This window comes from Nerophis lumbriciformis, linkage group LG03 (assembly GCF_033978685.3).
Source record: "Nerophis lumbriciformis linkage group LG03, RoL_Nlum_v2.1, whole genome shotgun sequence".
NCBI lineage: Eukaryota > Metazoa > Chordata > Actinopteri > Syngnathiformes > Syngnathidae > Nerophis > Nerophis lumbriciformis.
This window is the reverse complement of record NC_084550.2, coordinates 72,169,658-72,181,445: the sequence shown is the minus strand read 5'-3', so window position 1 is coordinate 72,181,445 and position 11,788 is coordinate 72,169,658. Positions and strand designations below refer to the sequence as shown.

The following is an 11,788-nucleotide window of genomic DNA, read 5'->3' as shown; positions in this document are numbered from 1 at the left end:
AAAGGTTTTCACCCTGTCCACCTTTGTCCCCCCTATGTACAGAGGTGTGTAGTGGGTACTCCTTCTCCGTGGGTCAATAATCATCTCCTTGGTCTTGTCTGTGTTCAAGGAGAGATTATTATCCTGACCGCTACCTCCCTTCTGTACGCTGCCTCAGCTCCCCCGGTGATCAGTCCCACGACCGTAGTATTATCTGCAAACTTGAAATGCATTCCTACTTCTGGATAGAAAGGCTTGTAGGGCTCACTTAGGAGTATCCAATCACTTAGGCCAGGGGTGCTCACACTTTTTCTGCAGGCGAGCTACTTTTCAATTGATCAAGTCGTGGGGATCTACCTCATTCATATATATCATTTATATTTACTTATTTATGAAATATATGTTTTTGTTAACAAGTTAAAGGTGTTTAATGATAATGCAAGCATGTTTAACACATATAGTTAATATTGTTAACAAGTTAAAGGTGTTTAAAGATAATGCAAGCATGTTTAACACATAGTTAATATTGTTAACAAGTTAAAGATGGTTAAAAATAATACAAGCATGTTTAACACAAATAGTTAATATTGTTAACAACTTAAAGGTGGTTAAAGATAATACAAGCATGTTTAACACATATAGATTCCTTTCTTTCATGAAGACAAGAATATAAGTTGGTGTATTACCTGATTCTGATGACTTGCATTGATTGGAATCAGACAGTGGTGATGATAACGTCCGCATTTTTGAATGGAGGAGAAAAAAAAGTCCTCCTTTCTGTCTAATACCACATGAAAGTGGTTGGTTTTTGGCATCTTATTTGTCCAGCTTCCGTACTCCTTTGTATACACTTTACAAGAAATACATTGTTGGCAAACTCCGTAGCTTACTAGCTTGTGCACGCCAGCTTTCTGAGACTCTTATTTTGGTAGCGCAGGCAGGATGAAGCAGAGCTTTTATTGTGCAACTGTGCAGTCGGTCTTTGGAGTTTTGACGACAGGTACGGCGCCAGAGTCCGTTGAAATAAAGTGTTTCTCGCCTTCCAGTCGGTAATTTGAATGAGCTGGCAGCAGCCAGCGTCATCTCAGAAGACCCTCGGGTGCCGTGAATGTCAATCAAGTGACGAAAGTGACGTCATAGTGAAGATTTATGATCGCTCATTTTTAGGACTATTTTTTTAATGCCTGGCTGGTGATCGACTGACACACCCTCCGAGATCGACCGGTAGATCGCGATCGACGTAATGAGCACCCCTGACTTAGGCCATCTAGAAGGCCTTACTGACAACAACTCATGATCTGATTGGCTATTGCAATCGTCTATCACCTGTATGTGTCTGTTCCCTTACAGTGCACACACATTGTTGATTCTGAAGGCAGATTTGGTACAGCATGGCAACATAAACTAGCTGAATTGTGATTTTTTTTTTTTTTTTTTTTTTAAATCAACATAAAAAACCCAAGATACACTTACAATTAGTGCACCAACCCACAAAACCTCCCTCCCCCATTTACACTCATTCACACAAAAGGGTTGTTTCTTTCTGTTATTAATATTCTGGTAGGTTCCTACATTATATATCAATATATATCAATACAGTCTGCAGGGATACAGTCCGTAAGCACACATGATTGTATTTCTTTATGACAAAAAAATAAACCATACTCCAACATAATGTTGATCCACACTCCACATCACTAGGTGGCGGTAATGCGCACCACAAGGTTACTTGCCAGCTGCCATTAAAAGAGAGAAGAAGAGGCAAAACGGAGAAGCGAGTAAAAGTGATGTTAGGTGTCAGATAAGATCAAAAAGCAAACAGACTATAAACTGGAGAGTTTACTCGAGGCGCCTAACTGACGTCGGCCGGCTGTCGAGCTTGTTTGGAGCGGCCTAATGAAGCGCTCTCCGCCGCCGGTCGAAGAAGTCAATCATGGGAGCGTGTTGCCGTGGAAACGACGGTAACCTGCCGCCTTAACCCAGCATCTCATTCCTTAAATCAGCATCTTATTCCTTGACCGCCTTAAGCCAGCTTGTTATTCCCGCAGATACAAATTGAACTCCTTCTGGGTCACAATCAGCACTTTTGTCTTATTGAGGTTGTTGCTAGCTGCTAATGCTAACTGCTCAGCCCGCGCTTATCCAGTCAGTGAATTGGAAGCTAACACACTAGCAACATTTAGAAGCTAACACACTAGCAACATTTAGGAGCTAACACACTAGCAACATTTAGGAGCTAACACACTAGCAACATTTAGGAGCTAACACACTAGCAACATTTAGGAGCTAACACACTAGCAACATTTAGGAGCTAACACACTAGCAACAATAGCCTTGGAGTAAACAGGTCAATGGTCGTGGAGGGCCCCATACAGCTTGTGTGCCTCACAGCCAGCAGCGGGGTCCCCCTTTTTACCAGGGGGGCCTCCAGGCAGCTCCCCTTCTCCATCATTGGCTCCCTGAATGGGGTGCACATGTTTGGGAGTGGCCACGGCGTGCTGTTGTCCAGCTGTGAGACGGAAGGAGGTGAAAAAGTGGTGTGGCGAGTCTTCCAGGACAGCGTGATGCTCATCGCCACCAGCGCAGGCCACCAAGCGGGCAGCAGTAAAGGGGAGCCGGTGCACCTCCAGCGCCTCCTGGAGAACGTGTGGAGCTGCATGGTGATGGTGCTGGGCCAGGACGAGTTGGCCAACGTGAGGAACGTAGAGCGACTCAAGAAGGACCTGCGCGCCTGCTTCGGCCTCATCGATGAGCTGCTGGAGGACCGGCGGGACGGCGTCCTGGGCCTGCTGACGCACTGCACCGACTGCCTGCTGCCGCCGCAGCCGCCACTCCTTCAGGAGGCCGTGCAGGGCTTCGCCGCGGCCGCGGACAGCGAGTTCGGCTGCCTCCTCGTTCACGGGCGGGTCGCAGCCGCCACGGAAATGTGGTGGCGCCTGGCCCCGCAGGAGATAGTGCTTCTCTCCGCGTTGATGCGCTCGCTCTCGGACTCTGCGTCCGCCTCCTGTGACTACCCCGTGTTTCTCCCTCAAGGCAGCCCCACCGTGGCGCACCGCCTGCTCCGCTTCCAGCTGCTGCCCGGTGCTGACGTGTGCGTGCTGTGCGGGCCCACGCCCTCCCTACACCACACTGAGAGCGGCCTGGTGGGTCGCTTTTGGTCGCCCCTGGTGGACATCTTGAGAAATTGCCTTGCCGTCGGGGAGCGCTGCCTCCCGGCGTCCGTATCTCTACAGCCGGATGTCTTAGCCTTTCTCCTCATCAACCGCGAGAACCACCGCTCGGTCTCCAGCGTGCTGCACCCGTTATGTCCTCACCTGCAAGATGATCCCGCTTTAACCTCTAAAACACGCTGCTGGGAACTCCTGAAGCTCTTCTACATCCTTTGCATGACGCGCTACTTCAAGCAGGGGGAAGCAAGTCCTCCAAAAGAGGAGACGGAGGAGGGAGCCCCCACAGAGGACTTAGTACATGGACTCTCCCACCAGCCACTGCAGTGCTATTTGGTCACAGACGAGTGTAAAAGCTTTGGACTTCAGACGCCACAACATCAGCTTTTCCTGCTCTTTCCTCTGGCGGTGCCGACATTTGCCCTGCACACTGTCGCCGCACACACACTCGCTTCCATAACGACATCTACTTTCTTCTAATGAGGGCTTTTACCAAGACCAAGGCCAAAAAGTGCCTTTTTTTTAACACTTCTCTTTTGTTACAGATAATCCAGGTCTGGGCGATATATCAATGAGTTCAAGTTTTCTGTTGCGGACAATTTAAAAAATTAAAAAATCAATGTTTTTCCCCTCTTCCTCCGGTATACTTTTTGCCCCCATGAGCTTCCGTAGTCCTCTTATTTACTTGGCTAAAAGGCAGCGTTCTTTGGTGGCATCATTGACACAAGGTGCCATGTATGATGCTACTAGAAAACAAAAGGATGCACAGAAAGATCACTAAAGAAGTTGTTCTGCACATCCAAACCAATGATTCCACATTCAATCATCAATATAGTGATATATATTACATGTGCAATACATTGTCTTTGACATCACTAACAAGTCATCCTAATGTTTTACTTCATCTTTTATTTGCATATGATGTTCAATACTACATTTTTATTCACATAATTATTTTATTCAAGACGAAAGTTTTACATTTGCACTGTACTGATTTGATTTCTGTTACTATTTATTGGAGTTTATTTGCATCCAATGTGCAACATATTTTTGTGAATAGAAGTATTTTAATCAACACAGATGCTGGAAGTTGTGACTATTAATCTCAATGTTGGAAATGATCCCTTTGCATGCAATGTACAATTGTACATTTTTGTTTACAGAAGTGTTTTATTCTAGACAGAAGTATTGCCTCCTGTTTAGTTAATGGAAAATATTTGCATGAAAAGTACAATTTATATCTAGTATAGAAAAAGCAACATTATACAAATTTGGATTTTGTTAAGAGTAAGTTACGGTGTATTCATTGCCCTTTCAATTCACTAGTTTTTGATCAAATAAAAGAAAAACTTGTTTTTGAATTGTCTCTATCATTTGTATTTGAGTGTTTTCTAACAATTATGAGATTTTATTTGTCAGCCATATGGCCCAGGCGGCCTAAGACATTCATGTATTTAGCACTGGAACTATAATAGAATGAAAATGCATGACTCAGGTACATTTGCACAAAACAAATAACAAATGTGCCTTTGGAAAGATGATCACGCTTAGTTCTAATTTCACCATTCTTTAAATTGTATCTGCTAAGAAATGTTTCTCTATGACCAGCATTTCTGTTAAGGTGAATGACAATGTGAACAATGCTGCCTATTCTTTTTTGGGCATTTTTAAAGAGAACTAACTGAAATATTGCCTCTTGTTTTCTTTGTTCTGTTTCCTCCTTTTGATCTTTTTATATTACAGCTTTATTGAGGCACGTGTTGGCATCATACACATTGACTTGCCTTACATAAATGCTCCTGATGTGTCTTATTGCAAGGGCCACCTCCATAATATGTATGTCATTGTGTGAGCTGACTCTTATTCATGCACTCTGACTGTTTTCTCTTCTATTTCTTTTCTGGAAAATACACCATGTGGTGGCACTGTTTTTTTTTAACCCCAAAGTTTGACCACCATGACTTGAGATTTCTAAAAACCACCTACTGTAACTTATTAAGGTTGTTGAGACAACTCCTGCATCAGCATGTGTGTAAAGTTGGTTGTAAAAAGATGGCAAAAGGTATTGACAACTAATTGTCCGCAAGTTTACATGTCTAGAACTTTGTCTTACTCAAGCTAGGACATTTTGTAAACATTTTCTTCTCGCGACTTGATTGGAACGGTCCTAAAGATAGGATGGGTTTTGCCCCCGATAAAAAGATCCCCCTGATCAAGAAGTCCCTTGGTGTATCTGTTAAAACTGCTTCAGAAACCGTGGACTTGTGTTGGATCAGTCCAAGTCTTTGGAGTGTCTCTGTGGTCACCTGACCAAAAACTGTTTTTATCACCTCAGAAATATTTCTAAAGTGAGAAATTTGCTGTCAAAATTGGATCTGGAAATGATCATCTCGCTTTGACTGCTGCAATTCTCTCTTCATCCTTTTCAACAAGTCATCGCTAAAGAGACTTCAGACGCTACAAAATGCAGCTGCCAGACTTTAGACCAGAACAGTCCATGTCACCCCCGTTTGATCCAGTCTTCATTGGCTTCCAGTTAAATTCCACATTGAGTTTAACATTTTAGTCCTGACATTCCGTGCATTGCATGGTGGGGCCCCTCAGTACATCACTGACTTGCTATAGATAGATAGTACTTCATTGATTATTATGCCCCTACTCTTCAGTTGCATGGTGTCGACACTTATAAGAAACATTTGAAAACTTCTTTTTTCGTAAAGCTTTTAGTTAATACACCTTTTAACTTTCATTTTTTAATCCACTTTGTATCCTTTTTATGATGTTGCCCCTGTTATAATAATAATAATAATACATTTTATTTATAAGGCGCCTTTCTGGGCACTCAAGGACACCGTACAAAATCAAAACAATAAAATCAAATTGGATAAAAACAACAATAACAACAACAACAACAAAGATAGAGAAGAAAATATGATTACAATGAATAAGCAGTCAGGAATAGGTGTGTTTTGAGTCTTGATTTGAAGAGGGATATTGAGTCCAAGTTACGAAGGTCTGGTGGCAAAGAGTTGCAGTGCGGCTGAAAGCTGGGGCACCCATGGTGGACACTTGAAATAAAGGGACAGTGAGATGGATGGATGAAGAGGATCTTAGGGAACGTGAGGGCGTGGCGACATGGATCAGGTCAGAGAGCTATGATGGAGAGAGGTTATGGATGGCTTTGAAAGGGAGGAGAATTATTTGAAAGTGGATGTGATGTTTGATGGGTAGCCAGTGGAGTTGCTGCAGAACAGGGCTGATGTGCTGGATTGAAGGGCTTCTGCTGATTATCCGGGCTGCAGAGTTCTGGAGAAGCTGTTGTTTTACTTCACCTATGTTTTGTACAGCGCTTTGTAAATAAAATGTACTTACTTGCAAAGTTTGACCTAAGCTGAGCCCTGACCTAAACCCAATTGGAAAATCTTCTGTGGTGCCCTCTTGAGTCTTGACACGTTAGGAGCGCCCCTGCAAGGAAGCGAGTCATTAAAGCAATAAAAGGCTTTCATTTGCTGGGTGCAAAGTCTGCTTTTCAACTAAATAGGAGGAGCATCCATGTTTGTCTATTATGCATCATCAGCTCCCTTCCACATTCTTTTGTGCATTGACTGTGTTGGTAAGATCCAGACCCCCCACGTCGAGGGCCAATAACTTGTGCAGGACCCAAGCTTGGTGCGTTGGATACTGTGTGGAAGGGGAGGACTATAAAGTTGGATATTGTGTGGAAGGGGAGGACTATAAAGTTGGATACTGTGTGGAAGGGGAGGACTATAAAGTTGGATATTGTGTGCAAGGGGAGGACTATAAAGTTGGATACTGTGTGGAAGGGGAGGACTATAAAGTTGGATATTGTGTGCAAGGGGAGGACTATAAAGTTGGATACTGTGTGGAAGGGGAGGACTATAAAGTTGGATATTGTGTGCAAGGGGAGGACTATAAAGTTGGATACTGTGTGGAAGGGGAGGACTATAAAGTTGGATACTGTGTGGAAGGGGAGGACTATAAAGTTGGATATTGTGTGGAAGGGGAGGACTATAAAGTTGGATACTGTGTGGAAGGGGAGGACTATAAAGTTGGATACTGTGTGGAAGGGGAGGACTATATTGTTGGATACTGTGTGGAAGGGGAGGACTATAAAGTTGGATATTGTGTGGAAGGGGAGGACTATAAAGTTGGATATTGTGTGGAAGGGGAGGACTATAAAGTTGGATACTGTGTGGAAGGGGAGGACTATAAAGTTGGATACTGTGTGGAAGGGGAGGACTATAAAGTTGGATACTGTGTGGAAGGGGAGGACTATAATGTTGGATACTGTGTGGAAGGGGAGGACTATAAAGTTGGATACTGTGTGGAAGGGGAGGACTATAAAGTTGGATATTGTGTGGAAGGGGAGGACTATAAAGTTGGATACTGTGTGGAAGGGGAGGACTATAAAGTTGGATACTGTGTGCAAGGGGAGGACTATAAAGTTGGATACTGTGTGGAAGGGGAGGACTATAACGGCGGGGTCCACACACATAAAAGAGGGGGTGGGGGAAGGATAGGTTGCCATGTGTATTTCCAATCCCTCCCCCTGTTCCCCCCAAAGCCGACACTGGATGCTGGGAAGTTTCTTGGAAAGTGACGTGTCTTGTCGGGGGCTCGCCTCCCTCTTTTGGACCCAGGTTGTACTTTCAGCCAGACTAAAGTCCAAAGATCTACGCTGATTTGACCGTGAAGACTGAACTTGCTCGGCTTACTTGAACTTTCTTCCAAGTTCCAAATAACTCTTGCAAAAAAAAAAAAAAAACACAACAAAATGTCATCAGCGAGGATAGGCTGCCTCTCGCCCGGTAAACTTGCCCGCTTCAGCTGGAGCCGAGGACGGGGAGACACGCTAGCCATTAGCCGCGGTTGTTTCGGAGGTGTTGCCGTGATGCGTTCACTGACCTCTCCCCATCTGTCCGCCAGAGCCATGGCCGGCCTGAGCTCCACGCGATGCGGGCTACCGAAGGAGAGCGTGACCGAGAACGGCGCGTCGCCCCGGGGCAAAGTGTTGACCATCGACACCATGAACCCCACCGTGAAGATGGTGGAATACGCCGTGCGGGGCCCCATCGTGCAGCGGGCCGTGGAGCTGGAGAAGGAGCTCTCTGAGGTGGGCAATGAGCACTTTTATGCTTCTTTTTTCTTACATTGCCATTGTTTTGGAGTACTTTGCAGCTCCAATTGCAAACACAACTCACATGTTTGTACGCTCAAGGCTGTTCAAATACTTTGTGCTGTGCTGAAATAATTTCATTTAGAATGAAAAATTGTCCTTTTATATGTCAGGATCGCTGTGAAGTTTGAAATGCTCATCAAAGATTGTCTATATGACAACAAGAGTGATTTAGTGAGGCATAGCGTACAGACCACTTCATTAGGTACACCTGCTGCAGCCACAATGACGTCACACAAGATCAACACGTTTGCAAGGACTATTAAAATAATGGCACTAAAACTAGAAAATAAAGACAACTTCAGATTGTTTTCTTTGTCTTACTTTGGCCAAAAATACACTGCAAAAAGTGAAATCTAAGTAAGATGAAATATGTCAAATAAGGGTGATATTTGCTTATTTTCTGTCTGATAAGATCATTCTTCTCACTAAGCAGATTTTATGTTAGTGTTTTACTTGTTTTAAGGGTTTTAGTCCTAAATGATCTCAGTAAGATATTACAGCTTGTTGCTGAGATGTGATGACCTATATTGAGTAAAACATGCTTGAAAGTAGAATATCAAGTGTTGTGTCATCAACACTCACAAGTATAAAACTACTTTATAAAGCAATCATTTCTTATTTCAATCATGTAAAAAAAATAAAAATCATGACTTTGACACAATTGTGTCTCATATTAAAACAGATGACAGCCAAATGTTGCTGTTTTATTTTCAATGAAACAATATAAAATAGGTACTCATATGGTAGTACTGTTGTTATTAGTGAGAATATACTTATTTTAAGCTATTTTTGGGTTCATTGAGGTTAGCTAGTTTGACTTGTTTTGGAAAGTCTTGACAAGCCAAATTCTCTTGTTCTATTGGCAGATAATTTTGCTTAGTTCAAATAAAATACCCCTCATTTTTGTATTTTTTTTCTTGTTTTTGAACACTGACTTTTTGCAGTGTAGAACAAACACATTCTGAAAATATTACAATACAAATATAAAAACAAATACCTGCAGCAGTAAAGTTTAGATCCATGAAGGAAAGTGATTGTTTATAACTGCTGCGATGAGGTGGCGACTTGTCCAGGGTGTACCCCGCCTTCCGCCCGATTGTAGCTGAGATAGGCTCCAGCGCCCCCCGCAACACCGAAGGGAATAAGCGGTAGAAAATGGATGGATGGATGTTTATCACTGAATATATTTACATAGGCATAAAACATTGTTTCTTTTGTATTATTTTTTTAAATGACTTAAGTAACGTTTATGACAACCTTTTTCCAAAACACAATATAGAATGTGAGATAAAACGGGATAATGTGTACATTTAACATTTGTTTTCAAAACATTACAAAAAAGTGGGACCCCAAAGATTTACTGTGGGACCCCATTTCTATGACTTGATGGTGTCCCTAGGACCCCATTTTGAAAATTCCTAGCGCCAACACTGATGGAGTATTGGTGCGTGCAAAACAGCAGCAGGTGGCTGTGGCCTGCGGGCCGCTTCTAATGCTAATCAAATATCATTCCAGGGTCCGTAGATCATTCATTTGCGGACCGGATTTGGCCCGCGGGCCTTGACTTTGACACCCCTGCAGTAATGTGACAGTATTGTCATCTTATTTTGGTTTGCTGTCTATTACGGAAGTGTTTGGATGGGCCTATATATAAGCTTGTGCAGGTCGTACTGCACCTATAATGAACTTTTGACCTACAAGTCATCATCTCGTGCTACATATGCCGCCTGAATGTTTTCCCAGCTGCCGCTCCTTCTGCCATCACTGTGGTGCAAATGGAAGAGGAGTGTTTCCCACACTGGTGCTTGCAGGCTAAAAGCTTCTGACTGAATGAATACATTTGCCACTTCAACAATCCACTAAGACAAGTGCTTGTGTTTACTATCACTTGGCCCGTTGCACATGTATCCTCTTGGCAAAGTCTATCCGTTAGTTAATCATTGAGGTTTTAGCCTCTTTTTAACACCCGTCAGCCTTACGTTACGTTTCAACGTTCTCTTCGCTTCTTCATTGAACGTTCTTCACATAGTACTTGTGTTTATGGAGAGAAAGTAGAAGTGTTTTCTTGCTCTGTTAGTGGAGATGTGGCAGGCTGCCGTACACATTGCAGCACAAGGTGAAAAAGCAAATATCCACTACATGTTTTGGGCCCAGCCTGTAGTTGAACCAGCAGGTACCCAAAGATCTGAAGATCCTTCCTCAGTCTTTGTCTGCCAGGCGTCTTTCTCAAAGCCTAAACACTCTCCCTGACTATTTGGATTCAGTTAAAATGGCGTTGGGTTGCCTTGGGAACCAGAGCACAGAAGTCTTCTCACACAACTAAATAGGGCTGCAAAATTATGGCCAAAGTGATAAACACGATTATTTTGATGAATATTGAAATGACAAGTATTTATTTTTGCTCTTTTGTTTCAAACAGTATGAAAGTTGAACCATGCAGCCGTTATGAGGTGGCTCACTGCAGGGTTGCTGTTAGTTTGTGTGTTCCAGTGCACCTGCTTTAGCTTTGGCCATCATGCAATCTGCAGATTTCAGTTTTCAGTTGTGTTGTTACTAGGGATGGCCGATAATATTGGACTGCTGATATCGGCCGATAAATGCTTTAAAATGTAATATCGCAAATTATCGGTATCTGTTTCAAAATTATCGGTATCGGTTTGAAAAAGTAAAATGTATGACTTTGTAAAACGCCGCTGTGTACACGGACGTAGGGAGAAGTACAGAGCGCCAAGAAACCTTAAAGGCCTACTGAAAGCCACTACTAGCGACCACGCAGTCTGATAGTTTATATATCAATGATGAAATCTTAATATTGCAACACATGCCAATACGGCCGGGTTAGCTTACTAAAGTGCAATTTTAAATTTTGCGCGAAATATCCTGCTGAAAATGTCTCGGTATGATGACGTCAGCGTGTGACGTCACAGATTGTAGAGGACATTTTGGGACAGCATGGTGGCCAGCTATTAAGTCGTCTGTTTTCATGGCAAAATTCCACAGTATTCTGGACATCTGTGTTGGTGAATCTTTTGCAATTTGTTCAATGAACAATGGAGACAGCAAAGAAGAAAGCTGTAGGTGGGAAGCGGTGTATTGCGGCAGGTGTTGTGCCGGATAACGCACCCCGGCCGTAGAATGCACCCCCTGACTGTTTTGCCGGATAACACAGCCGGTGTTTCATTGTTTACATTCCTGGAAGATGACAGTCAAACTTTAGCATTGGCCTGTGGAGAACTGGGACAACAGAGACTCTTACCAGGAGGACTTTGAGTTGGATACGCAGACATGGTACCGTGAGTACGCATGCAGCTGCGGCTTCCAAACATTTGATCGCTTGCCCGTACGTGCGTGCCGCTATGTACATGTCACGTACGTAACTTTGGGGACTTTGGGGAAATATATGTGCTGTATGAACTTTGGGGAAATATATGTGCTGTATGAA

General features: G+C 43.3%; 2 protein-coding genes across 3 annotated transcripts in view; both read left to right on the top strand.

The window, feature by feature from the left end:
• The first annotated feature begins 1,704 nt into the window (after positions 1 to 1,704).
• Positions 1,705 to 11,788, top strand: part of LOC133590355 (alanine aminotransferase 2-like) — a 43,160-nt gene continuing 33,076 nt past the window's right edge. The window contains exons 1-2 of one of the 2 annotated variants that reach the window (XM_061942979.1): positions 1,705 to 1,940; positions 8,094 to 8,280. In XM_061942979.1, the coding sequence (XP_061798963.1) occupies positions 1,876 to 1,940; positions 8,094 to 8,280 (252 nt within the window). In that variant the 5' untranslated portion in view covers positions 1,705 to 1,875. Of the gene's footprint in view, positions 1,941 to 7,711; positions 8,281 to 11,788 lie in introns of those variants that run through there. The other variant, XM_061942972.2, reaches the window with a different exon arrangement.
• On the top strand, positions 1,956 to 4,463 carry fuz (fuzzy planar cell polarity protein). The gene has a single exon (XM_061942992.2). The coding sequence runs from the start codon at positions 2,331 to 2,333 to the stop codon at positions 3,624 to 3,626; it is 1,296 nt and encodes a 431-aa protein (XP_061798976.1). The 5' UTR covers positions 1,956 to 2,330; the 3' UTR covers positions 3,627 to 4,463.

Excerpts from the sequence above, each read along its gene's own strand:
- fuz (XM_061942992.2), top strand. The coding sequence starts at position 2,331 with ATGGTCGTGGAGGGCCCCATACAGCTTGTGTGCCTCACAGCCAGCAGC.